General features: G+C 42.4%; 1 protein-coding gene across 5 annotated transcripts in view; it reads right to left on the bottom strand.

The window, feature by feature from the left end:
* Window positions 1-186: 186 nt before the first annotated feature.
* Window positions 187-25,721, bottom strand: part of SMG1 (SMG1 nonsense mediated mRNA decay associated PI3K related kinase) — an 86,148-nt gene continuing 60,613 nt past the window's right edge. For 4 of the 5 annotated variants that reach the window (XM_019753034.3, XM_019753032.3, XM_074322956.2 and 1 more), the window contains 25 exons: window positions 25,427-25,649; window positions 23,227-23,473; window positions 22,579-22,808; window positions 21,001-21,249; window positions 20,358-20,496; window positions 20,163-20,272; window positions 19,823-20,041; window positions 19,074-19,264; window positions 18,207-18,379; window positions 17,782-18,061; window positions 17,052-17,324; window positions 16,548-16,782; window positions 16,056-16,282; window positions 14,994-15,144; window positions 14,702-14,891; window positions 14,083-14,552; window positions 12,211-12,348; window positions 10,791-10,943; window positions 9,526-9,705; window positions 8,602-8,829; window positions 7,755-7,966; window positions 7,490-7,596; window positions 6,489-6,668; window positions 6,301-6,407; window positions 187-4,663 (listed from right to left, as the gene is read on the bottom strand). In XM_019753034.3, the coding sequence (XP_019608593.3) occupies window positions 4,586-4,663; window positions 6,301-6,407; window positions 6,489-6,668; window positions 7,490-7,596; window positions 7,755-7,966; window positions 8,602-8,829; window positions 9,526-9,705; window positions 10,791-10,943; window positions 12,211-12,348; window positions 14,083-14,552; window positions 14,702-14,891; window positions 14,994-15,144; window positions 16,056-16,282; window positions 16,548-16,782; window positions 17,052-17,324; window positions 17,782-18,061; window positions 18,207-18,379; window positions 19,074-19,264; window positions 19,823-20,041; window positions 20,163-20,272; window positions 20,358-20,496; window positions 21,001-21,249; window positions 22,579-22,808; window positions 23,227-23,473; window positions 25,427-25,649 (4,990 nt within the window). In that variant the 3' untranslated portion in view covers window positions 187-4,585. The remainder of the gene's footprint in view (window positions 4,664-6,300; window positions 6,408-6,488; window positions 6,669-7,489; window positions 7,597-7,754; window positions 7,967-8,601; window positions 8,830-9,525; window positions 9,706-10,790; window positions 10,944-12,210; window positions 12,349-14,082; window positions 14,553-14,701; window positions 14,892-14,993; window positions 15,145-16,055; window positions 16,283-16,547; window positions 16,783-17,051; window positions 17,325-17,781; window positions 18,062-18,206; window positions 18,380-19,073; window positions 19,265-19,822; window positions 20,042-20,162; window positions 20,273-20,357; window positions 20,497-21,000; window positions 21,250-22,578; window positions 22,809-23,226; window positions 23,474-25,426; window positions 25,650-25,721) is intronic. The other variant, XM_019753033.3, reaches the window with a different exon arrangement.

The raw sequence follows: 25,721 nt of genomic DNA, 5'->3' as shown, positions 1-25,721 counted from the left end.
CCCCGTTGAAGTAAAATTTCTACTGCTGTTCAAAAGTACTACATAGAACTTTAAGGGTAGAACAAATTACTTTTTTGAGAAGTTGAAAAAGTTTTGGTGGTATTAATACATTTTTTTAAAAAGCTACCCATATTCCAAAATTAAATTTTCTGGAAACTACTTCAACCAATAAATTCAGAGCCTAAATGCTGTCTTTTAAGAGTTTATTTTTTGAAAAACAGGTATTTCATACAATCTTTGCCATGTCGATGCAAATATGCACAAAATAGGCATGTATTTTGTTTTCCAAAAGATGCATTATGAACATTTTCAGGAAGCTGGTGTGATTTATTCAACTTTTAATCTTAAATACAATCACAAAATGAGCTCCATCAGGAGGCATGACCACCTTTTGTACAGAGAAGCCACTTTATTTATACAATGTTTACTAGGACACGGAAGATCGAGTTCAGCTCAATTTGCTCTTATAATAAGGGTAAATGAACAAGTGAATCATGGTGTTGCCACTGGCATTACAGATGGAAATATAAGGGAAATTTAAACCAGAAAAACAACTGACACAACAACTTGAAACAGGAGCTGAACCTGGGACTGTTCAGGAAAACAAAAATTCAGCCAGTGTTCAAAGAAAAACGTTCTACAAGTCTGCATTTCAGAACATGAAATTCCTTAAGTTTACCAGCTTCACAAGTCCTAAAGCGCTAGTAGTAGTAGTATGACGTTTTCACATCAGCACACCAAACAGCTGTTCGCCAGTCAGCTCAGCCAAATTCCCATGGACGGCAAACGACTCTGAAGTAGATCACACTGTACAACTAACCCCGGACCCTGAAAAGCTGCTCTCAAGTGGAGTCCATTTGCACGTAAGGGATGGTGATAGTGTTACCCAGGCCTAGAAAGCAGGAAACGTGCCACAAACCCATAGGGGTCACAGCAAAGTGAATTGTCCCTTCCCCAAGGTTCAGACCAATTTGTAATGCTAGTATTTTCCCCCCGAGAAGGAATCTTTCTAGTACAACCCAAATATTGAAAACAGAGGCTACCTTCTTTAAGTGACCCTCACATTAATATATTCTATCTCCTTGATTTAAGGAGAAGGAAGTTGTAGCTTTAAATTACTGGCACTTTACAAGTTCAAGATACAGAATAGAATGGAAGGTCCCTGGTGTTCACAGTCCTCTAACTTTATGTAAGACAAAGGTTCTTAAATGTGCTAATAGTAAAGAATCCGCTGATTTCTGACGTAGGTGAATAGGGCTAACAGGCTTTCTTTAATGTGAAAAGAAGGGGGAGCTGGTGACTGCCAAAACAAGTGAAGCCCCCAGAGTAATGACAAGTGTGTGGAGGAAAACAGGCCAGGAAGACTCTTCAGTTGAAAGTACTGCCTATAGTACAAGAAAGACTGAACATTAACTCTAATATTTGGCTGTACTTGCATTGCCCTGCGGGGCATTTTTTAATGGCTCTTTCCTTAAATTTTACACGACAGAATAGGCACGATTAAAAAAAACAAAGCAGGTAACACCAAACACTGGACAATATGAAGAAAGCTACATACTAAGCTTAGGTAAGAGAGGCAAGTGTTAAGGGCAGAAGTGATGGAAGTTTTTCTTTGTATTAGAAGCCCTCATCCGGAACCTGGGGTTTGGGCTCTGAAAAGAAGCCATGTGGGGAAGCAGATCAAGAGCTGGGTTATCAGTTCTCTTACAGAAATCTCACATATCTCAAAAAAAAACACCAAAAAAAAAACCTCACAAGTGTCTGACATAAAAGAATCTTAATCATCTAGCAAACTATGTTAAGAACTCGACCAGAAAATAAGGAGGTGCTGCAAGACACACCAAAGAAACAGTAAGAGAAATACAGTTCCACAGCCTCCACAACTTTGTAGAGGAATCAACTGAAATGCAGGGCATTCTGAAAAACCGAAGACAACAAAACACTTAAGATAAACCAATTTCCAAGGGTACTTTGAGTTGAATTAGAGGTTGTAGGTTATTCTGTACCCCCTGAATCAGAGAGAGAAGAGGAAGAGAGGGGCAGACCCCTGGTTTTCCACAGGTATTTTGTATCATAAAAAGTGTGTATGCCTTCATAACCACAGCACTCTAAACTTGACATTACTTTACAAGGTAATCCCCCCAACACAGCCCTGACTGCTCCATCTGCTCCATCACCAGGGCCTTTATTGCTGGTTAAATCTGTCAAGTTCTCTTACAACAGTTCAGAACGGCAAGGTTACTTACAGGCTGACTTCCAGAAGAGGCCCAACTGTACAGACTCGGCGGGTCCCATCTAGAGCGCACTAAAGAGCATCTTAGAGGTCATCCGTTGTTCACACCTGCCCCACAACCAAACGTGTACATGCCACACTAGTCTCCGAGGGACCCTTTTTAAAGTGACGGGTGATTTCCCAGAGGCACGTGCTACTGATATACAGCTGTTTTGTTTTTGCTTGCATAAGGTGCCAGTTACCTCTGAAGCCTGAAATCCACAGGCGGTAAGATTCATGTGTTTCATTCATCTTCTTTACCAAAGAGGAAGCAATTTCTGAATGCTACCTACCGGGACAAACCAGTGTGAACTGGTTTTGTCATTCTGATGGAAGTTTTCCCTTGTGACCATAGAGAATGCTGCTGAAAAGACTGTTTCATCTTGACAGCAGAGGTAATCAAGTGATGAACGCAGTAGTTCCCACCTCTAGGAAACAAAGCAGCATGGAGAACACAATATGGCATTATTATTCCAGACAGGTTGTTTTGATTGTGAAAATAAGGTTCAAAAATGAAGAAAATAAAATTTGATGCACTAGGTTCCTTGCTATTAGACATATGGATATTCAAAAATGCCACCTTTCTTGCAGTGTCTCTCAAAGTATTAAAAAAAACACTGGTACTGACATGCATACTCTGATGGGTATTTAAAGAATACAGATTAGTGTGGCAATCAGAACACAGAAAAGGCTAGAGCTATGTGGACTTTTTCCTTAATACCTTTCAAGTTTGTGAAGATTGGCAGCTAGAAAGTGATCAGAGTCCTCATCTCTAAGACGCAGGAAAAATGGACTCAAGACACTCAAGACTTGAATCGCGTTCTATTTTGTGATGATACGTGATTTTAAGAATCCTATTCTGGATTTTTATTTTGGATCAACAATTGAGCTTACACAGTACTGAAATGCAAGGCTAAAAATTTAAGGAAACCTTGACCATGAATTCTCTATAATGTCTGACTAAACAGCAAACTATTAAAATTATGCAAAAAGTACTTCACAGACTAATTGAACTTAATAAAAGCTGGTGGTGGTTCTCATTTTTGCCGGTGTTTCATGTACATGTCTTAAAATGCCAGGTAAACTAAAGCACTTCTAACTTATAGCTTGTAAATTAAAAGTATCAAATGAGAAAACGGAATTAAAACAACATTTCACTCTACCTCCACCACATCACTTTATTGTTACTCTGTCATCAACAATGTAAAACTCTACTAGGTATTCTATCCTGGTTTTTAAAAAAGGTAAAAAGATTACATTGGACTAGCTATTGTCTATGAAAGAAACTACAACAATCACAGAAGAGGGAAAATTTGAATGACCTCCAAAAAATGCACACCAGAAGCAAAGGGGAGTGGACATGAAATCAAATGTGTTAGATTCATTCCTTTTGAATGCACAGTGACAATTCTGGGAACTGTACATGATAGAATCACAGAAATGACTTAAATAACCAGAATGACATTTTGTATGTGATCATCAGACATTTAAACAATCCTTGAATTTTCCATGTGGTTTTGGAGAAGTTTCTGTGTATCACTCCAAACGTAAGTTGTTAACTGCATCGAGATGGAAGTATATGAAATTTAAGGATTGAATTAAAAGTAAATCTGAAAGACAGCTAATCTACCAGAGCAGGTGAAGGGGGGTGGGGAGGTGGTAGGGGCCTGGGAGGATGATGATGGGTTGGTTGTTTTTCCCTTCATTTCAGAAGTAAGTTCTTCCAATGTAGTGTATCTGTTACATAGCTCTCCATTTTCAGTCCATTTCTGAAATACGTGTCGCATAGCCTTTTTGTACTTACTGGTCAACCCAACCAGTACTGTTGCCAAGCAACAAGCGTCACACAAGAATCTGAATGCATCAAATCTTCCTTGGCTGTGATTTCTTCGCGGCCCCAGTTTTCTGTTTCTGAGCGGGGTTTGGTTTTTCCTGGATTGTACACACAGGGTCAGGTGGAATGGAGTTCCAAATCACTCTGTGCTCCGCGGCACCCCGATTTCTTTCTGCAGCTAACCTCCTGACACGTGCGCAGCTGTTCTGAGGCAGAAAGACAATCTCCGTGTTCAGGCGGTGAGCTTGCTTTCTTTCACCCTTGACCCTGGGGTTGCAGGCCATGGTGTTGGGCGTCTCCCTGAGTGCGGCTGCCCTGCAGGGTTCACTTCCTAGCGCCCCGAGATTTCCTAGGTTTCCTCAGAGTAAGCCCCCAGTCGCATCACCACCGACTGTGGTGTGGCTTTGGATGCCTGAGGCTGAGTTGATTCTGGTGGATGTCTGACCTCGCTGAACCAGACTCATCGACTGTCTTGCCTTTCATACCCAGGCTGTCCAACCTTCATACAGCTGAGCCAAGTTATCTAGATTAGTTGCTTCCTTAATGACATAGTCAACCTGTGAAAACAGGCAGGATAATATTTAAAGACGTTTATAACTTGAAAAGACATGGTACGTATATGAGTTACATGCATTGTTTAAAAGGAAGTTTATACTCACCCAAATTACCCAAAGGTACTGCAGCTACTATGGTGGAAGGTGGTTAAGTGAGCTGAGATACCCTCGTAATTCTACAGCTTATAAAATGTGTGTCGGGAGAGTCACACCCATCCTGAGCCTTCGGAATCCTTAGATGAAGAGAGCCCTCACTGACCCCACAACTGCTCTTGGGGTTACCGGGTAAACGCTTAGATGGTACATAAAAACATGCCCAGCAGATTCGGGAACACAGGTGGGCACTCCACGAATGTCCACTGACTCTAACTCGGCTAAGTTTTCTTTTACTGTAAGAGATACAATCACCTCTCTATCCAGAGCATGCATCAGGGTCCACTTCTACAGGAAGTGCTCGGTATACAGCTGCTGAATTATAACCTACACCAGAAGTGGTACAGGAAGGACTCTATACTTACCCCACTCCTCTGAGCCCCTGAACTTTTTCATATAAAATGAAACAGCTATCAGTATAAAACGCACAAGAGCCAAAGCTCCTTTAAAAAGATGAACAGAGAACTATGATGGGCAGTCATGACAGAACACAAGTCATTCACCTACAAGCAAGTTTCTGAAGTAAGGATACCGGCTGAGAGCGCTGTCCACGGTTTTTGACAAATTTTGACAAACTGTTTCTAGAAAGTGATGCCTGATGAAGAAGAGTAAGCTCAGGCCCTATACAGTGATGTAACAGTTTTTACAACAAAAATACTTTCCTTGCTGATGTGAAAATTGAATTGTGGATGCCAAACCACTAGAAAATAGGATATTCACAGTCTCAAGTTTTTAGAGAAGAAAGGTTACACTTGTGACAGAATTCGGGAGAGCACTGCCCTTGACCAAGTAACTGAACTTGTATCACAGACGGCACAAACCGACATGCGTCCCTTTGTGTAAAATTCTGAGGACACACCACTGGTATCGCATTCCTGCCAAAAAGGTTGATTCTATATCTAATTATAAGGAAAATATCAGACAAATACAAACTGAGGCATACTCTGCAAACCAACTTGTCTGGACACATCAAAAATGTCAGTGTCCAGAGGGGAAAAAAGGCCGGGAAACTGTTCTCGATGTTAAAAGGGGACTAAAAGGGAACAAGCACACGACATGCAGGATGAACCTTGACTAGCTCTTGGGCGGGGGTGGGGTGGTGTCACGAGAGGAGCGCTAAGCAGTGAAGGACACTGGGCTGGGACTGGAGAAAACTGAAAACGGACTGAACGGAAGGTGAAAGCCAACGTTAACATCGACGCGAAGTTTCCGAAGTTGACAGTTATAAAATGATATCATAATGATATATTACACTGTTTTGTTCAGGAGACATATGCTGAAGTATTTAGTGCTAACAGGGTAGAGTCAGAGTAAAATGGTGAGTGTTTGACAATTCCAGAGCTTTACTCAGAATCTTCTGAATCTGAAAAATAGATTTAAGTGTCTCATTTCTTGATGAACCACCCAGGATCCGGGTAAGAGGATCTTTAAACCTTTGCTGTTGCAGCAACATTAAAGTGTGCAGGTCGAGTTTTAAAAAAAGTCACCTGTTCAGCAACTGACATCCTCCTATTTGGATCGACATCCCGGCCCTCTAACTTGGCTTTCACTCTCTTCCACACACTCACTGCATACGAGTTTCTCTCTTGCACAGCTGCGAAGCAATGGAAACACATGTAAGTCAAAGTAGCACTTTGTCTAAATACATAAAGGCATCCTTATTCTAAATAATTACCTTTGCCAGTTTTAGGGTCTCTGACAGCCTTTTTAGGACTACAAGCAACACTCTTGCCAGTTCCCGGAACTGTGCTTGGTGGAGTATCTGCTGATGTAGCAAGATTTTTCTGAATCAGCTTTCTAGCATTCTGTGACATGACGTCAGGCTGAGTCTTCTGGCCAGTGTTGCTTCGAACTGCTATAGAGAAAGAGCTGGTAGCTCAATTTACATGTAAACAGAAAATGTACAGAGGAGATAGCAGGGCAGTACTCTGTCATCAACTACACATGTGCAGCTTTGGAAACTGAGGTGACTCTGCAGCCTTAAAGTTCTTATGCCTTGACACAGAAATTGTGCTCCTAAAAGCAAAGCCTAAATAGCTACACATTCAAATATAAATTTGTCCAATGCTGCTCCCTATCCTGCTGTGATAGCAAAAAACTATAAATATCTTCTCTGTCCAACAATGCAAGATTAACATACTATGCTACAGTCACAGAACGGCATTATTAAATGTGGCCATTAGTTCAGTTTTAGAAAGAATATTTATGACAGGGAAATTATCAATTTAATATTAAGTGGGAAAAGACAACAAAAATTGCATTCACAGAATGATCCCAATTTATGAATATGTGTGTACACGCACAGAGAAGTTCATCAACAAACATAATGGTTTTACCTCTAATTAGAACAGAACTATACACTTTCCTGTTACTTATTTTTCTAAATTTCCCTCACACTTACATATTGTATAATCATAACACAAATTATTTAAAGAGTATTTGAACAGAAGGAATTTTTATTCTCTCACATAAGTACTTTTAAAATTCATTTTAAATTTTTAAAATTAAGCCAGAATCTGTTCAGCTGGAGATATGCCAGAATTTAGGGAAACGCTTTAAAAAGAAGATGACTTATAAGCAGATTAGACACTTCAATTATAATTAAACATCTTAGCTTCTAAATGTAGACTATTAACAGATCGAGATTCAGGTCTTTTTGGAGTAGGGCAGTCCTACCTGCAGCAAAGGATGGCTGATACGTAGCCGACGACGTTGGACTTGAACACTCATTTGTTGCATCGGTGATTAAGGGTGATGCAAAACTCACTAAATTATTATAGATACTGAAATACAAAATAAGATGGCTTATGTATGAAATGCTTTACAAGATACCTACTTTATAAACATGAAAACTGAAAAAAATTCAATGAATTAAATAAACAAAAGGGACAACACTGGAGGTCTGGCTCCATTTTACATTTAGGCCAGCAGGCAGCCTTACCTCTGACTTTGTGTTTTCAGTTCTTTCAAGGTGGGAGTTATTTCCTGGAGCATTTCCACGTGCTCTTGACTTCGAACCTGACCCATCGCTTGGACTAATGTAAACAGCACCGTCTGGATGTTGTCCTGCCATGACTTATACTCAGTCAGGAACTGCCTGACGCTGCTCTCGTAGGGCACGTCCTCGCCGTCTGCCAGAGCGGCTTCTTCATCCTGGAGGCAGAAGTCACGGTGAAGAAAAATGCTGTTTGTTTCAGTAATTACTCTTAAGACAGGCACCTTTTGAATAACAGGTAGTAAGTAGTTTCAGAATATCAATTTGTTTAATCCACTTATTACAATTTAACTCTTTCTATAAGAACCTTATTTCCAGCACAAAATAAAAATTCCAAGTAAAAACAAATTCTAAAATTAAACAATGTGCTGTTTTGTAACAATGAAGTAATTTAGCCTTTCCTGGGAACTCAGTTTCTTTATTATCTAGATTATGCAGGATACTGGAAAAAAAGAGACAATATTTCAGTTATTTTGGAGGCAAACTATATGAGTTTGGGGGTAAGGGTGGGGAGGAGGAGAAGCTGGAGATCTAAATGCTCTGAGACTAAGTTCAAGTTTCAGTTCTATTATTAACTATATGACTTTGGTGAATCCATTTCTTTCAGCCTCGTTTTCTCTGTGTACAAAATCAGAACACTACTGCCTAAAAAAAGTAGTTCATGAAAACACAAATGAACTCAGTCACAAACAAACTGGGAGCTGTGACCTTAGAGACACTGTTTTTATTTATGTCATAAAAATAAAAGTTCTTGAAATTTTAGAACCGGGGTAGTCAACATCGTGAGTCTTACCTTAGCCATTGCTTTCAGGAGATGTTTGACATCTCCGAGCTGCCGGTTATGACCGGTGAGCACAGTCTTTATATTATCAACCAGGTTCTGAATTGTTTCACAGACTGTTTCTATCTGTTGCTCCTTCTCTGTCTGAATTACTCTCTGAGTAGACATATCCTGGGTCAGTTGTTTGTGTGCTGACAAAAGCCATTCAGAGCTGCCAATAGAATGTTCAAGAGCAGTGTCCTAAAAAGAACAAGCGTTTGTTCCGTTTTAACTATCAGCTGGAATAACACGAGATTCTTTTCTTCATCATCATCATTAAAAGGTAATAACTCAAACTGACACAAAGAACCTCAGGTGAGGTTCTTGAATTAATTACCCACAAAACAGTACTTAATCATCTAAACAATCTGTGAAATAAATACAAACTAAGATTTTGAACGTTTTTCATAATCATACAAGGAATAAATCCTTAAAGGAATAAATGCCTTAAGACCTAAGAAGTGTATCTGGAATAACAAAGATAACCCATATCCAGGACCCAAACTCACTATCAATCACACTTTAAAAATGAAACTAGAGATTCCTAACACACAGCCTAACGCCTTTCCACAAAATACAAAGACTGAATTTACCAACCCGGTATTTCTGGACTTAACTCGGGTCCAGCAGCCCCACATGGTACCTATTTTCAGTGCACCTGAGTCGTCTGCTGTATGCTCTCTCTCTCCTCCCCTCTGAATCTACACAGCACTCCCCCCACTGTAGCTCTGAGAAGGCTTTCCACTTTTTCGTTCATTACATTATTTGTGTAAGTTCTTAGGTCTTAAGGCATTTATTCCTTTAATTGCGTGCATTAAGTTGACTTTCAGGGTATAAAGTTGGCCTTGGCATTTTAGTCACCAAGTCTCTCTACTCCCAGCAAGATCCAAGACTCACCACTCTCTGTAATAAACGAAGCTCTAGCTCAGAGACCGAACTGTTAAACTGTGATGCAAATGAGCACATTTGCTGGCACCGCTTGATTAGTTCAAATAACGCAGCGTCCAGGTTTAAGGCTTCTGCAGTTCTAGTCCGCAAACTCTCAAAATGAATGATATTGCTGCAGAGGAAAGTGACCTGTAAGGAGGCAAAGGCGGAATGGAACCACCACAAGGGGGGGGGGGGGGGGAAGGCAATTAATGACATAAATAAATACTACTGACTCATTTCCAGAATTCAGGACGAGAACTGGTCCTGAAAATGTAAGAGAGTATGACTCTTGAAAAACAGAACTAGTCCTTCTAAAGACTGCAAATCAAGCACATTTTTTGGTTGATACCGTTAAGTCTGAGATGGCCTAACAGCATTAAATAATTAGGTAAAAGCATCTTCTACAGGATTGTTTTTATACAAAAAAAAATTTACTCTGTAAGAAAATTATCATGTTTAGCTGCACTTTGTGTTGTGTCCAAATTTCAATTTGAAATGTTCTCTTTCTGCTTCTGCTGCCTAACTATACAATAAAGATCACCAAATGCTATCTAGATACTTGACATACAAGCACGTCTTTTAAGGTAGGTAACAGTATTACAATCATGTCCTTAACTAGTTCTTATTTTCACAAATACGTACTAAACATGTACAGATAAAATGATGTACCACTTGGGACTTCCATTACATGCGGGATGGGAAAGAGGGGTAGAAAGTATCGAGGAAATAAAATAAGACAAGTTGGTAATTTAAATTTTGGTGATAGTGTATGGAATATGGAAATCATTATATTAGTCTAATTTTGCACCTGATTGAAAATTACATAAGTATTTTTGTTTTTGCTCTCCCCGCCCCCAATCACAAGACAGTTAATCCACAACCTTGGGCAGAACACTAAAGTCATAAGACATTTTATCACCGTGTGGAAAAAACAACATTCAAATCTTTGGATCACTTTAGTCACACATAATGATACATATGGAATTAACCTCTATTTTCCAGCAGCGACTGCATCCACTTTCTATTTAACCAGAGGCAGGAGGGCCTAGGGAAGTAACTGGCTGTGACTCAGCCTAAGGGACTCCCCCGCCCCCAGCTCAAGGACCATCTTACCAGCGCTCTGCACTAGAGGGTGGGCTCTCAAGCTGCCCCTGGTTATCCAACATGTAACTTCCAATCAGTTATACAATCCCGCAACTGCAAACAAAGATGGCGTACGCAAGCCACAATACCTGACTTGCTCTTTGGCTCTCTTTAAGGACAAGATTTCTTCTCTCAGCGATCGTTGCTTCAAAATCCTGTAGCACAGGTGCCAGCGCAGGGTTGGCACCGCCCGCCCACTTGAGTCGCTGTTCAATACTGGCTTCAAGTGCTGCCAGCTTCTCCTGTAAAAGCCAGCAGAATCCCAATGAATATTTGATATTCTTCACTTCCTGTCGAGCATTTTTCATAAATTCAAGAGAAGTTCAAAAGCAGCAGTAAGAGGCGTACGTAACTTAGAAAACATCCTGAACAGTCACCTTTTGGAATTCATCTTGATTTCACTTTGAATATTTAAGGCTAAACATGTCTGGGGAGGTAAGAATTGGCTTTCAGCTTACTGCCTATTTACAATTTGCTGAAGTTACGTTTTCATTTTTACAAAACAAAACACTCACTACACCAAAATCCCACTGTACCACATGCGCAGCCTGTAAGAAAATTCATCATACTTTTGATTGTGAAAGATGAAAATCAGATTCCCAGAAATTCAAGTTTACAAATAATGGTAAAAAAGCAGATTATCATAAGGAAAGTTTTATAACAAAGTTATTTCATTATGTATTCAACATTTCAGGTGCAGGAATTCACATTCTCTCTCTCTTGCCCCCACTTCTGTCACACACCACCCCCTCTCTACAATCAGAGAAAAAGGGCACGAGTTCAGTCGCCACGTTGAAAACCAGGACTCATATGCTATAGATAAAACCTATTTCAATCTTCAAAGAGAGCTCCAGAAAAGTTTCATTTAAAATTTTTTTTTAAATTACAAAAGTGGTTGTATTTGTTTTATACTAATGTCAGTTTATAAAGAACAGAAAAATGTCAGTTACTACTGAGGACATGAAGTACAGGGACACACAAAATAAAGATATATATATATATAAACATCATCAAGACCAGTGACAAGATTAAATATTTAGCTGAAATGACAAAGAAATACAGTCAATAAAAATAGTTTGGAAAAATATTCTACTGCCTTTGACATCACAAAATTCCATTAACCACACAATAGAGCTAAGAAATGCCTAAGCTTATTAGGTAGTAATAATAAGCTAGATATAATTGCTTATATACATTTCAGAAAACAAATTAAGGATTCAAGTTTTTCCAATCACCAAGGTTCCCTAAATGTATAAAGGCAAAGTAATCATCAGATTCATTAAAAACCTGAAATATTTAGTATGTCTCTATTTCTGGTTCAAAATACACTGAAATTCAATTACCTTGGAAAGTAAGAAAAAAAGGTATAAATTAAAAATAAAAGTAAAAAGGCATTATGCTCTGGTGCTTAGGAGCCAAGGACAGGCATGTAGATATACTGCACAACACAGCACTCACAAGTCATCATAAAAGAGAGAAGCGCTGGAAGGAAGATGTGACAAAACCCACCTGAACTGTCGCAATTGAAGTTTCAATTTGGCTCAGCGTATGGAGTTTCTTCTTCATGCTGGTGAGGATGGCCGACCGAGGGGGAGGTGTGACCGACATGGCCTGTGGTCTATTGATAAGGAGATCTTCGTGCTGCCACTGTTCAAAGGAAAAGAAATGTAAGAAAATCAGCAGGGAAAAAAATAAATAACCAAGGGAGGGGAGCTGTGAGTTAGAAAGAAAAAAAAAAACAAAAAACCCAGCTGTAGCAAGGCAGGGTTGCTTGGGAGAATAGAAGAAACATTACAAAAGAATCACTACCAAGTGAAAACTTTCCTGAGGTAGAGAATGGCTGACAAATTTGTTAGATCAGTGATCTGCAACATCAAAATAGTAATTCTGAAGATTTTTCCTCGTCTATGTACAAGTCCAGTACAAGATTCCCCCAAACCTCTGGTTAAGAGGCTGGAATAGGTGTGGTGGTGGGGATGGTTGTCCGGCATGGAGGCTAATAAGCAAGTGACCAAAAGCAACAATGGCAGCAGTTGCAAAAGAAAACAATTCTCCAAACAGAGAACCGCGAAGTGAAAGGGGCAAGCAATTTTTAACAGAGGATCAAGCCATCGTGCATGTTGTAAGGTTGGCCCCAGAGAATCAAGGGATATTAAGGCTACAATTTAAAAGCTATACATTGAGCTGAGAGCTCAAAATGTGTTCAACATAAAACTGAAAGGATTTTTACAATGTTTTCCACAGTTGTCAATTATTTAAGGAATAAATTCCAAAATATATAATAAAACTTTTCAGCATTACATTTTTTTCGAAAAAAATAAATATATCCAAAAACACATCCCAATGTGCTAGAGAACTGTTAAGTTCAACAAATGTGGTTTCAAAATTTGAACTCACAATTACTTTTCTTAACTTAGGAGCTAAGAAAACAGCCACCAATAAAACTACAGAGAGAAGGAAATATGAGTTCCGTGCACTGAGGTGAAACCACAAATTCCACTATTGGGAAGCACTTCCCACAAAAATGAAGTATCCATTGTTTGTGCCAAAACAGACCCCAGGAAAACGCAGTCCCCAAGTATTTCTCCCTGCCACAACTTGTTTGGAGCTACTGACAATATTTAAAGACGATACTTGAAAAAAAGAAGTAAGAAAAACAGCTACAGTGTTTACTGTACTTGATGTCTTGCAGAGATTCTCATTTTTCACCCTCCTGGTCATGAGCCTGTGGGAGAGGTGCTGTCCCATTCTCCAGACGAGGACGCCAGACCTCAGGGAAGTTAACCTCAAGCTCCTATGCCTGAGTCCAAGCCCACCTCAGCCCTGAAGCACCTGCTATCACACTGCCCCGAAATAATCAAGGGCAAAAACAGGCTTTTAAAAACATTTCCCATGTGAGACAGATTTAGGCACAAAGCCATTATCACATCATCGGAGCATCAGGGAAACTGAAGCCACTTTAAAAATCATCTTGATTCCATGTTAGACAATCCAGGAGGCACATCCACTAAGGAACACATGCAACCATCAGAAACCGCATTCACAATGCTTAATGATACAGGTACAGCTAAGCACTACAGGGACAGAAACTAACCCAAAGGACACAAGCTGCAACTGTGAAATGATCGCAGCTCCATAAAAGAGAAACAAGGACTAACCGGAAAGCACCAAAACGCCACAGCTGGCTTTGTTCTGGGCTGGCACAATTCAGGAAGCTCAACCACTGCTCTGCTTTACACGGCTCTGTGTCACTCCCCCCATTTTCAGATCCCTCCATTGCGGGGACACCCGCTCCCACTGCTCTGCTTTACACGGCTCTGTGTCACTCCCCCCGTTTTCAGAGCCCTCCATGGCGGGACACTCGCCCAAGGAGACACCTGCCTGGAACATGGCGATGTGCAGCTGAATGCGCTGCAGGCTGGTCTTACAGGAGGAGATGCTGGTCTCCAGCCTGCGCACCAGGTCGTGCTTCTTCCAGGCGGTGTCGTAGGAGCTCGCCAGCACGGTGGCTCTGTTCATGACCAGCTGAGAGAACTTCCCAACCTGGATGTTGTGCTCCACAGCTTTCTTACACAGGTCGTCCACGGACACTTTGCTCTCAGCGCCGAAATCCTTTGCCTCCACCTGAGCGATGATGTCCACGCCCAGGGCGCTGATGAAACTGCAGAGCGTGAGCCCCAGGGCCTGGTTCGGGAGGCCGATGAGGAGCTGCCTGACAAAGTCGGCTGTGAAGGCCTTTATGGGCTTGGCCATCTGGTCCTCACTGAAGCAGGAGTTCCTGAACAGGGTCTTCACATTGACGATCTGAACAGGCCCGTTCACAGCGTTCTGATCTTCAAGGGAACTGGATCCTAAAAAGAGGAGAATTGTCTTCAAGTACTCCGTGCAAAACCAGAATAAGGCAGTAACGCTGCCTATTGAAACACTTAGGATTTTCCGAGCACACAATGAAATGAAGCGCCCCCTGCCCCTTCCAGCACGTTTAACTGTGCAAGGTTACCTGACAACGTTTTGGAAAAGGTGCCACAGAGCCTGAAGAACTCCTTAATTGTCTGGAGTCTTTTGAGAAAGAAAATCTCTTCTAGCACCTGCCGGTGGTTATCATCATCAAAAAAGTTGACCTGGGTGCTCCGGGCTTCCCTTATGATGTCAACCTTCCGCCACGCCACAGGGATTTCCATCTTGTTCAACTACATCAACGAAGGAAAAGAATGTTCATTTCTCCCCTCGCCCCACACTGAACCACTTCTGAGATACACCCGCATTATTCACAAAACCAACTCAGTATTTACCTTTTCAACTAATAAGCCAAAAGCAGTTTCAACTTGGGCAAACATGCCATCAAATGCCACCAAAAGCATCTGGCCAGCTGACATCTTTGGCGTCTCATCCACTGAGCCATTTCTGGGTTGGATTAGTTCACCATATTGAGCGTGAAGTATTCTAGAGGAAAAGCACAGAAGTCAAAAGCCTCACTCAAGAGTACTCAGTTTGGGAGGAACACAAAAGGTCAACAAGTCTCACAGCTGGCATGCAAAGTCCAAAAAAGAGTCTTTCTGCATTAAGGAGCGAGTGTCCTCATCAAACGGCATCTGATGTCAATTACAACGTGAACTCAATGATTCCAAGTCAGTATCAGCAATAATAGTTCATAGGATTAAATTCTATGCGAACTTGTATTATGACAATTCATTAATTCAAAGAAAGGTTTATAGATTTAGCATCTAACTTTATGGACGCTAGAAATCATACGAAAAAGCTGTTGTACCAAAAACCAAAACCACTACTGAGCTGACATGTTTATGCTACAATAATTTCACTCATTTATTTGACTGTACAGTAAAACAACTACAAAGAAAAGTGAGAAAATTGGCAAACTGAATGCAGGATAACAGAAAGCATTAAGGAATTAATAATGGCAACATGATTAAGAAAAACAAATTTACATTTTAGATATATACTTCCTTCAGTATTTAAGAATGAAAATACATTTGCTTCAAAAAAATTGGGGCAGTACGACTTAAACCAAATAGACCAGGTACCGATATTACTGAACCTGGTAAAATGGGGGTTCATTATACTATTCTCTCTACTGTCTTATGCTAACACTGCAGGATGGGGGAAGCATGCACAAGACCTCCCTGCCCACTTTTTGTTTTGTTTCTACAACTTCCTGTAAATCTGTAATTATTTTAAAATACAAGGTTTTCTCTTTAAAGAGACGTAGAGATGCATTTGTAAGTAGTTACAGCTGCTCTAGAAATTAATAAACTTACAGTAAGGAAGAGGTCAGAACCCTTGTCTGGCTTACCCATCTCTCGGGAGAAAACAGTGCCCAGCGAGCCTTCACTCACCTGGCCACATCAATATAATGAGCGTGTGTTTCTTCCTCGAGTCCCATAGCTGCGTTCCGTAAGTAGGCTTGGAGCGAGTCAACCAGAGCCTGCAGGGGAACGCCGTCAGTTGTCTGCTCAATGAGACTGTCCAGTTCGTGAAGCATACTTTCTAACGTGTATTCTCCTTTCATTAAACATCTCAGTGCTTCTGGAAATATGATTTGCCGGAAATTTGAATTTAATTCCTATAAATATGTGAGAAATAGATTTTAATGTTTTCTGAATTTTGTTAAGTTTCACATTTAGCGACTTAATGCCACAATTTAAGAACAAACTTGATGCAATTGTAACCAAGGTATGGATATAAACCTCACACTGATCTTTAAGTGACTGTTTCAGCAACGTTAAAAGAGGGGGTCAAACTGCTTTTCTGAACCAACGAAATGAGAAGGACGACTGTTCATATCTACAACAAACTGAGCAGGTGCAAGCCTGTTTCCAAGCGCTCACCTGAAGCGAGGTGTATACACCGTTAGCCAGGTGCACTGCCTCCGACGCTTCCATGGGGTTCGGAATGTCCAAGTCCTGCGGCACGAGGTGGCACTGCTTCAGTAACTGCACCAGACACGTGACGTTGCCGCTCATGCTGCAGAGCTCCTCCAAGAACCAGGCTCCATCCCGGGAAGTCAGATCCACCAGCTGCTCTCCAGCACTCGAAGCTGCCCCTTCCATCATCAGGTTCCGCCTGAACGGGGGAAGTGAAACTGACTTCAGCGAAGCTCACACACAAAGCAGCAACCCTCACAAATGTTAAAGGAAAGTAAGCAGCTGTATGTAACACATGCCTCACAAATCTTAAAGGAAACTCAGCAGCTGTATGTAACACACGGCAAGACTAATGGAAGTAAACAAATACCTTAAGTTCAAGACTAAACAAAAGACACACGAAATCTCAGTAAGCATCAATGTTTCCAAGACCATGAAATGACCTCGATACAAGGTTAGCTAACTCACCTTGTGAGGGTGCAAAGGGCAGAAATAATAACACTTGCTAGACTCAAAGATCCTTCTTCTCCATTCTCGTGAAGGAAAACTTTAATGCAACGCTCAATTTCTTTCAACTGATCTTCACACACGGGCACAGTGACAGCTTCCTGTTTCAAGCGCTCCACCTGTCTGATGAGCCTGCTGTTGATGTCTGCTGCGTACCGCTGCAGGGTCATTTCCGTGGCGGTGATGAACTGACACACTGTGGGGGGCGGCTGGGGGGCATACTGCATTTCGTATCTACAGAAAAGAGAGAGAGGTGCTTGTGTGTGACATGCCCACTCCGTTTGTAAATGAAGTCCATGCTTTACAAACTGCCATATACTGAACACTGCATTTGGTCCTCAAACCTGGAAGAACAGGGACCATTATTTCCACGGTACCGGAGGGCAAGTCTCGATTGAGAGCTAAAGTAACGTCCTAAGACAACTTGTTGGTAAGTGACAGAATCAATGTTCCAGTACAGCTCTCTCTACCCATTACCACTTACACTGGGATACATTTTACTACATTAGAAAAAGCCCAGCCTTAGAAGGGAAAGCATGAGCTCAAATCCTCTGAAAACCTAGACAAAAGTGACTCGTCAAATTCTCTCTACCAACCACTTCTTTCCGCAAAAGCGAACTGCTGTGCAACTCAACAAGTGAACATGCTGTGCGGGTAGCTCAGGGGCAGAGGCCTGGGCGCCAGCACTCACTTCCTGTAGAGATCCTGGCAGCGCTCCACTGTGGTGTTGTGGATGAGCTCTTCCATCCAGGCCTTCCACTGCTCTATGCGGTGCTTCTGGAAGATGGCCTTGGGGTACTGCAGGGCCACCGTGGCGTAATGGTGCAGCTGTTCCAGGCAGCCCCGGAGCACCGAGCGCCGCTGCTGCAGCAGGGCCCCCACCTCCCCCTCCAGCTGCTCGCACTGGCTGATGAGGTGGGCCTGGCCGGCGTTCTGCAAAAAGGCTGTCGCCGGCACATAGCTCGGGGGACCTTGCGGTAAGAGAGAAGTATTAATCGTGCTGAAATCATCTCAACTCAGCAGGCACTGCCAGGGAACACCAAGCGGAACCCACACATCCAGACCCCACGGCAAACCCACACGCTCACACGTGTATCTAAGGAAGTCAGCCCATACCGAGGTCCATCTGTGAGCTTATCTCCTGGAGCAAACTCGCAAGCTGTGTGGCTTCTAAGTTACTGAATGCAGCCTGGTAGTGTGTTATCCACTGTTCAAATTCATTTAGCTTCACCTGGATCGCTTCCTGAACTGCCCTTTGCTGAGTCTGCAGTTGGGTGTGTTCAGAATACCTAGGAGGAGGGGGAAAGGTTTTAAATTGCTTTGTGTTCTTTCCTCTGTGTACTTTCATAACCCTGACTCTGCTCACACTTGGCCTGCCCGGGACCGTGAGGGCACTGATGAAATGCTCCTCACGTCCCTGGGGTATCCTGACCCCCCAGTTCCCTCAACTATACTCACAACACTTGAAGCAAAATTCCACCACACCTGCCAGATTCTGAGTTATGTAAAGGTGAAAAAAACCTGATGCATGATGGATCTTTATAACCTTAGAGCATCAGGCAGTGTATGAAACTTGCATATTCAACTACCCTTCACTGAGCACCTCCTGGCTACAAGGTTCATTCACTCAACTCACTCTATTTAATGCTTAAAAACCTCAGCGAAGTGAAACAACTGCTGTTGTACAAATGAATCAGGATTCAGGTACAAACGGTAGAGAGAACACTGAATCCCGGCTCAGTGTTCTAACCAACAACTACATACATCCTTTACAATTACTCAAACTCTTAAGTGTAACAAAGCACAAAATTTAAGTGAATTCTTGCTTATTAACGCTTTGGAACTGCAGTTCCTGGGAGAGCTTTTACCATGTCCGTGAGTTGCTACAGGAATTCTACTCCACGTTGACAATGGTCACACAAACATGAAAATCCCCCTTAATGGCATACACGATCTAGAAATGAGTTCAGCATTGTTTGCAACCTGTGCTGCAGAGTGTGGGCAGGATGATCCACGCCTTCAGCTCCTTCCAGAAACTCGATTTCTTCCAGCAGCTTGCCCTGCAGTTTTTCCACGTCCGTCAGCTGCTCCTGCAAGCTCAGGTACTCCTCTAAGCTGCCGTCCAGCTTGGGCAGCACACCCAGCATGTCATCCCTGTTCTTAAACCAGTTCACCTGCAGGGACATTATGAGCAGAGGATTCTTAGCAGGCCAACTGCGGGCTAAGGAAGACGTTTCAGAAGGATCACGGTACAACGACATCTCGCACATAACCTATTTCAATCTCAGCAAAAGCCTGACGGGATGAGGGCAATGCCTATTCTCATAAAAATAACTCAAGTGTTCAAGGTCACAGAGCCACAAACTGAGACTCAATCCCACAATCCACACAAACCAAGATGAGTATCAGCAGCTACGAGGATAGTAAAACCAAGACTGAGGCCGGCGATCCAATTCAAGGGCACTTACAACAGTCACTGGCAGACACACTTCAATCCACTGAAAAAGGTACAACTTCTTCACATCATGAACCCACCTATGAGTGTGAGTGTCTTTGGGGAGGGAGCCTTTCCTAATAACAAGATATCAACTTGCCCTATTTCACTGAGGTTTCGGTATTATACATAGTCTTGCCAAAAAAATTCCTAGGCACAGTTCTGCTCAGCTTTTTAACGGACACGTTAACTCTATGAACAAAAGGATGACACTGAGTGACATTATCGTTGTCGTCACCTTAATTTCAGCTACGCGGGAAGAGAAGAGGCTGCGGGTGATCTCGCGTTCCATCTCTCTCTTGCTCTGCTTGCTCTCGGCCTGCTGGCCGCCCCCACCGTACACGGCCCCAGCAAAGCCAGCCTCGCCCCCCGCTGTCCAGTCCACCAGGGGGTCGTACACGAAGGCCTCCAGCAGGGTCAGCAGGGTCTCTCTGCCACGTCGCATGATGTGTAGGACCTGTTTTCAGAAGCGTTTTGATTAAGTTTTGCCCCACGTTTCCCCGACAACGCAGTTTCTCAGGCCACAACATCTGTTCCTTTAAGAGGTACGCTAAGCGGGGTCGGAGGAAACAGCATACCTGCTCACATGAAAGCCTAAACACACCCTCCACTCCAGTCACACCCAGGGCCGTTTCAATGTTCTGCGTCATTCGGAAAGGGACTTTCTCAGGGACGCGAAGGCTTTTACCTTGAAGAGACAAGTCAGGGTGTTTTGTCTTTTGCCCAGAAAACACCTGCCCCTGATGTACACGTCCAGTCCAGGGTCCCTTTACCTTTTTCAAAGCACACGTTGTAGTCGATGTGAACAACCTCCCCTGTCGTCATGTCGATGAGCACGTTGTCCAGGTGTCTGTCCCCGAGGCCGATGATGTACCCGACCATCGACATGACGGCAGTGGACCTGGCATAAGACTGGAGAAGAGCGGGTGGGAGCGGGGCAAGCACGTTAGCCAGTTTCCTTCTCACAGGGGCTGGATGCTCTACAACCCACGCAACCCCACAGCCCTCCTCCCTTAGCTGTACATAGCGAGCTAACTCTCGTCAGGGCCGCTGCGTGTGGGCGGGGTCTGCACTGCGCGGCCAGCACAGGGAAGCGTGGGCCCTGCTGGCCCTCCTCAGTCACCACGACGCTGGAATTCGAAAACAAAACGACTACTCGCCAGCTTACCGACTTTCTCCTTTTCTAAAGTTTTGACTCTTCTTTACGTTTCATCCCTAATTCCCTTTATTCTGCCCTCACAGAGTCGTGGCTGTGTCTTATAAAAGTAAGTGTAATATAAGACTCAAACATAGGTCTCCAACTACCTTGTCTGGAGGGACGCAGGGAGAAAGCAGGGGAAAGTGAAGCCTACAGACACGGCAGGAAGCAGGCAGAGCAAACAGTACCACTCACTACAGTCCAAACGGGACACATACCTGTGTGACTCTCCACCACTCATCAGGCGTGGTACAAGATGACCAGAGCTCTTTCGCAAGGAGGTTTGGGGGCGTGGCCTCCATCAACTCCTCTAACACGGCCTTCATCACGTGAAGAGGCCAGTCCCGTCGGGACACATCCAGACTAAGCCCGACTGCTTTCAAAGCAGGGCCTATCTTACTGTAATAAAGTTCACTGGGACGGGGCACAATTCCAGGATTCTGGGGGGTTTGGTAGGAATCTTGAGCCTGCAAAAAAACATTTTTTTAAGATCAACTTCATTTAAATAAGGATAAAGGTTCCTTTGAATGCAAAGTAGTATTTTAAAAACTGACTTTTCAGTGCCATTCTCCATGTACCCAGGCAAATTTCATGCCAATTCTTCTGGAGTGTGCATCTTTCTTCCAATCTACATATCTTTCTCTTAATTAGGTTCTCGTATTTTATTAAAAACCTGGTCTACTGTTCTATTTTCTTGAGGTTCCATTTGAACATCCAAGTTACATTTTTCTTTGTAACATGCAATTCTGTTTAAACTTTACCATTTACACACATATTTCATTTTTCACAATGACTTGATCAACATAAAATCAGAACAGACAGACGAAATTCAGATAGCCCTTCTCTAGTTCCATCTCTACCTTACCCTCAATAATCGTTCTGCAGCTTCCTGTGCCTACTTTCATAGCTTGACTCCTTTCAAACTCTTCTCCTTCTCCTAACTACGCTAATCAGCATTTTTCTTTGGCTACATGTGGAATCCTGAGGTTGAGATTGTAGAAAATGTAGCTTTAGATCCATAGCACATATACTACTGGACCCAGCATATACTAAGCACACCGATACTTAGCCAAAATGAATTCTAAATTAAACTCCAGTCTAAATCAAAGTATATATTTATTTCACAGGTACAAAATACGATGCCACAGTGACTAACTCTAAATATAAAGTTGTTTCTTGTTTAGATACTTAATTTGAAAGACCTGGGTTTCAAAGCTGTCTCTTCTTTACAAATTTCAGACCTTAGTAAGCCCACTGAAAAAGCATAAGATGAGAATTATCAAGTTACTGAGGGATTACCAAACACAGTCCCACCCCTCCCACATCTGTTTAGAGCAGGGGCGTCAAAACTTTTTTCAACGGTTTTCACCAAGGGCCATATGCGGTAAAATACACAAACAGCTGGGCGACTCACTCGAGGTGAAGTACGTATTGCCTCACCTGGTTTATTTAAGTAAACTAAATGTATTTTTGGAAGTTGCTGCGGGCCAATTAACAATGGATTGTGGACCGCAGTTGGCCCGCGGGCCGCAGTTTTGACACCCCTGGTCGAGAATAAGATTAACCCAGTGTCACTATTTCTGCCTCTTCAAACTTTGTCTTTATAAAATGTCCCTCAAAAACGCCTTCCTAGATACCTCAAGTCTGTTCCTTCGTTAACTCTTACAAACTTGTGAAAATGCTCAAGTGCAGTAAACCTAGCGTATCACACATATAACAGAGAGGAGGAGACTGACACATACGCTTATTCTGGCACATTCAAGTAAAAGCACATGTATATTTGAACTTTTATCAACCTTCTGTGCTTGTAAGGCAGCTTCCCGTTGCTGCCATCGCTTGTAAAGACCAAAGAGGGGCGTGGCTCCATCCACCCACTGGATCAGCCCCGACCGGGTTCCCAGCGGCGTCACAGAATAGTGTCGCGCCTGGAAACGGGGTGTTTCCTGACGGTTGATAGTAGCAAACATAGTATTCACGATAGACAGAAACTGCATTATTCTCTCATCCAGATGTAAATCCTCCAGTCCTGTGGGGACAAAGTTAACGTAGCTTGAGTAGGTGACCAAATGGGTGAGGTGTGATGGGACGGGGTTGGACGGGTGAAACTTTCTGTGCCCTTCTCAATTAGCAACAGCACTCAAGAAATGACAGCAGAGGCACACTGAGAGCTTTAGAGTACACTCTATTCGGTCACAAGGTATCAGAGACCAGCATTACTGGCTGTACCCCAATTGTTCCACTTTTACAAATTCGTAAGCAGAGAGAGGTGGGAATGGAAAATCTTATTCCTCGGCACCCGGTCACTTCCGTTCGAAATCATGAAAGATACAGGATCCTCCCAGCTATTGATAACATTCAGATATTCACAGGAAAACAACCCTCTCCTACCACACACGCACACAGAGCAGTAATAATCAGACTAATGCTCTTCTTTTAAATCCCACCTTTGAAAAGATAAGGGTAGCTCTTCCCATCTGACCCCAGAAAGAGAAGCTTCTTTGGCTTGGTTTTGGTAGGTAGGATTGTGATGGTTCCGCCCACACTGTGGATTGTGACAGTGTCTCTGGCTGAGACTTCTCCAGGAAGAGCAATTTCAGTGTTCGTCATGGCAGCCAGCCACGGGCTGATTTCTTCAAGACGCAAGATGTAACTCGCACGTTTCTGGGCTCTCTGTTGCAAACTCAGCATTATCTGCATTTATGAGATAGGGAAAACAAGTTTATAGTATCATCACAACACACTTTCTTCCACTTTCAATTCGGTGTTATTTATTTGGGCCGTCCTCAGAGGGGAGACACTGGGCTGCTGATGTGCTTCAATGGTTTCTATCTTGTTGGGACCCTTCCTCCTCCTCTGTCCAAACAAGCAATGAAATCATAGCAGATGGAAGGAAATCACCACTGTGATGACAGATTTGGGGCTTACAGACCAATTCTCCCACTAAGCTATGTCTGATCGATGCCAAAACAAATCAATCCAGTCCTTGCAATACATAGCAAAAGATGTAGCTAGTGTCAGCTGTCAGGCAGACATATCCTTGGGAAGCCACTTGAGAAGCTGGGAACAACTCAGCACTCTGACCACTTCAAGTACACAGCAAACGCCACAATACCTTCTAAATAACTCACAGAGCGTGGACTGCAAGTCCATTTGTGTCCCTACTCATAGCTAACTCAATCATCTACACGTGAATGAATGAACTCGGGTCTCGGCTTTCATGGGAACATTTTAAAATCAATCCTTAGCAAGCTTTGTTCATAAAAAGAAAAAAAACTGGAAACACCCCAAGTATCCACTGACAGGACAAAGGAGAAATTGTGGTATTTTTCCCATAACAGACCGATGTTCAGCTGCACACAAAACATGGATCCTAAAAATAAAAACAAACAAAAAAAACCCCACAAAACACAAAACCCTAAGGCTAATCCATCAATAATGGAAGTAGTAAATAAACACTGACACATATATACAATATAACCGCAGTTATATTAAGTTAAAAAGCAAACAGAAACGGAACAACACACCATTTGGAAACGCACCAATAAACAAAAACCGTTTTTACAAGTAAGTAATGATTAATTAAAAACTCAGAACAGTGGATGCAGAGAGAGAGATATAATTAGGAAGGGACATGTGAGACTTCTAGAAAGCTGCATTTTTTTAGCTAATTCTGTTTTTTTAGCTGCACTACATTGTGAGAGTTGTTCTTTTCAATTTTTAAAACTATGAAATGAACACAATTGTCAAAAATTTTTCTCTGACTTATTACTCACACACACAGCTTTAAAAAGCATTCCCTTTGTCTCCTCCTCTGGGTTTCTGACTTGATTTACTGAGAAGGAGACAAAGAAGCATGAAACCGCTGTTGGTACACAAGGAAACAAGCTTTGGATAGGCCACACGTAGGGAGTTTCATCCTTTATGTTGGTCTTCTTGTCTTGTGCTTCTGGTAATTTCCTTGCAGGTTAGCCTTTGCCTTTACTAGTTCAAGTTAGGTGTACTTTTAGTTTCTACATTGTAACTTTCAATAGTTTTCTCATTCCTAGAATTCATTACTAGAGTTCAGTAAGGGAATCAGTCAGGAGCAGTGAGGGTAAGCCACAGAGAAAAAAGCGGTAAGAAAAACAAGAAAAAGGTAATAAATAGGCTCCTTCAACTAATGGTCTTATTGCTATAACAGAGTAAAAACCAAAGAAAATACAGAATTAAGGGGACCAAAATATAAGAAGATAAGGATTCTCAAATATTGGAATATACTAATCATCCCCCAACAGCCCATGCAGGACTGATTTCGAAGCAATGACTTACAAAACACTGGACAAGCACAAGACTTTCTGAATCTTGTTACGAAAATAAAAGGCAACAGATATCTATCTCAAGGCCAGAGCCCCTTCCTTGGCTAATTTCTTACAGTCCGTTCTTCCTCGGTGAAACCTCTGTAGATGGAAGTTTGAACCTCTAGGCCTACTCACCCCCAAATTCTCAAAATGAAGAAAATTTCTTACAAGCAGCCGGTCACAAGCTGCCTTCCATGGGCTTACAAAATATTCTCTAGTGTTCCAAGTGGGGGCAGTCCCCTTATTTAAATTTCGTATCTCATAAGGGGTTTCCCATTTTAGAAGCATTCTTGAGACATTGCTGTACCTCTTTAAATGGAATCCAGCTGCTTCCAGGCTTTGCGGGGTTGGAGGGTGTCTTCAGTTTTTCGAGGGCATTGTCAATGGCGTCACCATAGTTATCCTGAAACCACTTCTCATGCGGCGTTTCTGCCGGGGCCGCCGTGATGCTCCTCACGTGCTCCAAAGCGAACACAATGGGCTTCATCAAAGCCGTGTGCTTCTCCCGCATGATTGCAATTTTCTCTTCTCTGCCCAGAAAGAGAGTTTTACACGAATAAGGTACAATTTAAGTGTATCAAGTGTGAGGAAATAATATAAAA

Source organism: Rhinolophus sinicus, chromosome 10 (genome assembly GCF_057876585.1).
Source record: "Rhinolophus sinicus isolate RSI-liver-muscle chromosome 10, RSI-T2T, whole genome shotgun sequence".
NCBI classification, from domain to species: domain Eukaryota; kingdom Metazoa; phylum Chordata; class Mammalia; order Chiroptera; family Rhinolophidae; genus Rhinolophus; species Rhinolophus sinicus.
Note: the sequence above shows the minus strand (reverse complement) of the source record. Positions and strands in the feature narration are given on the sequence as shown.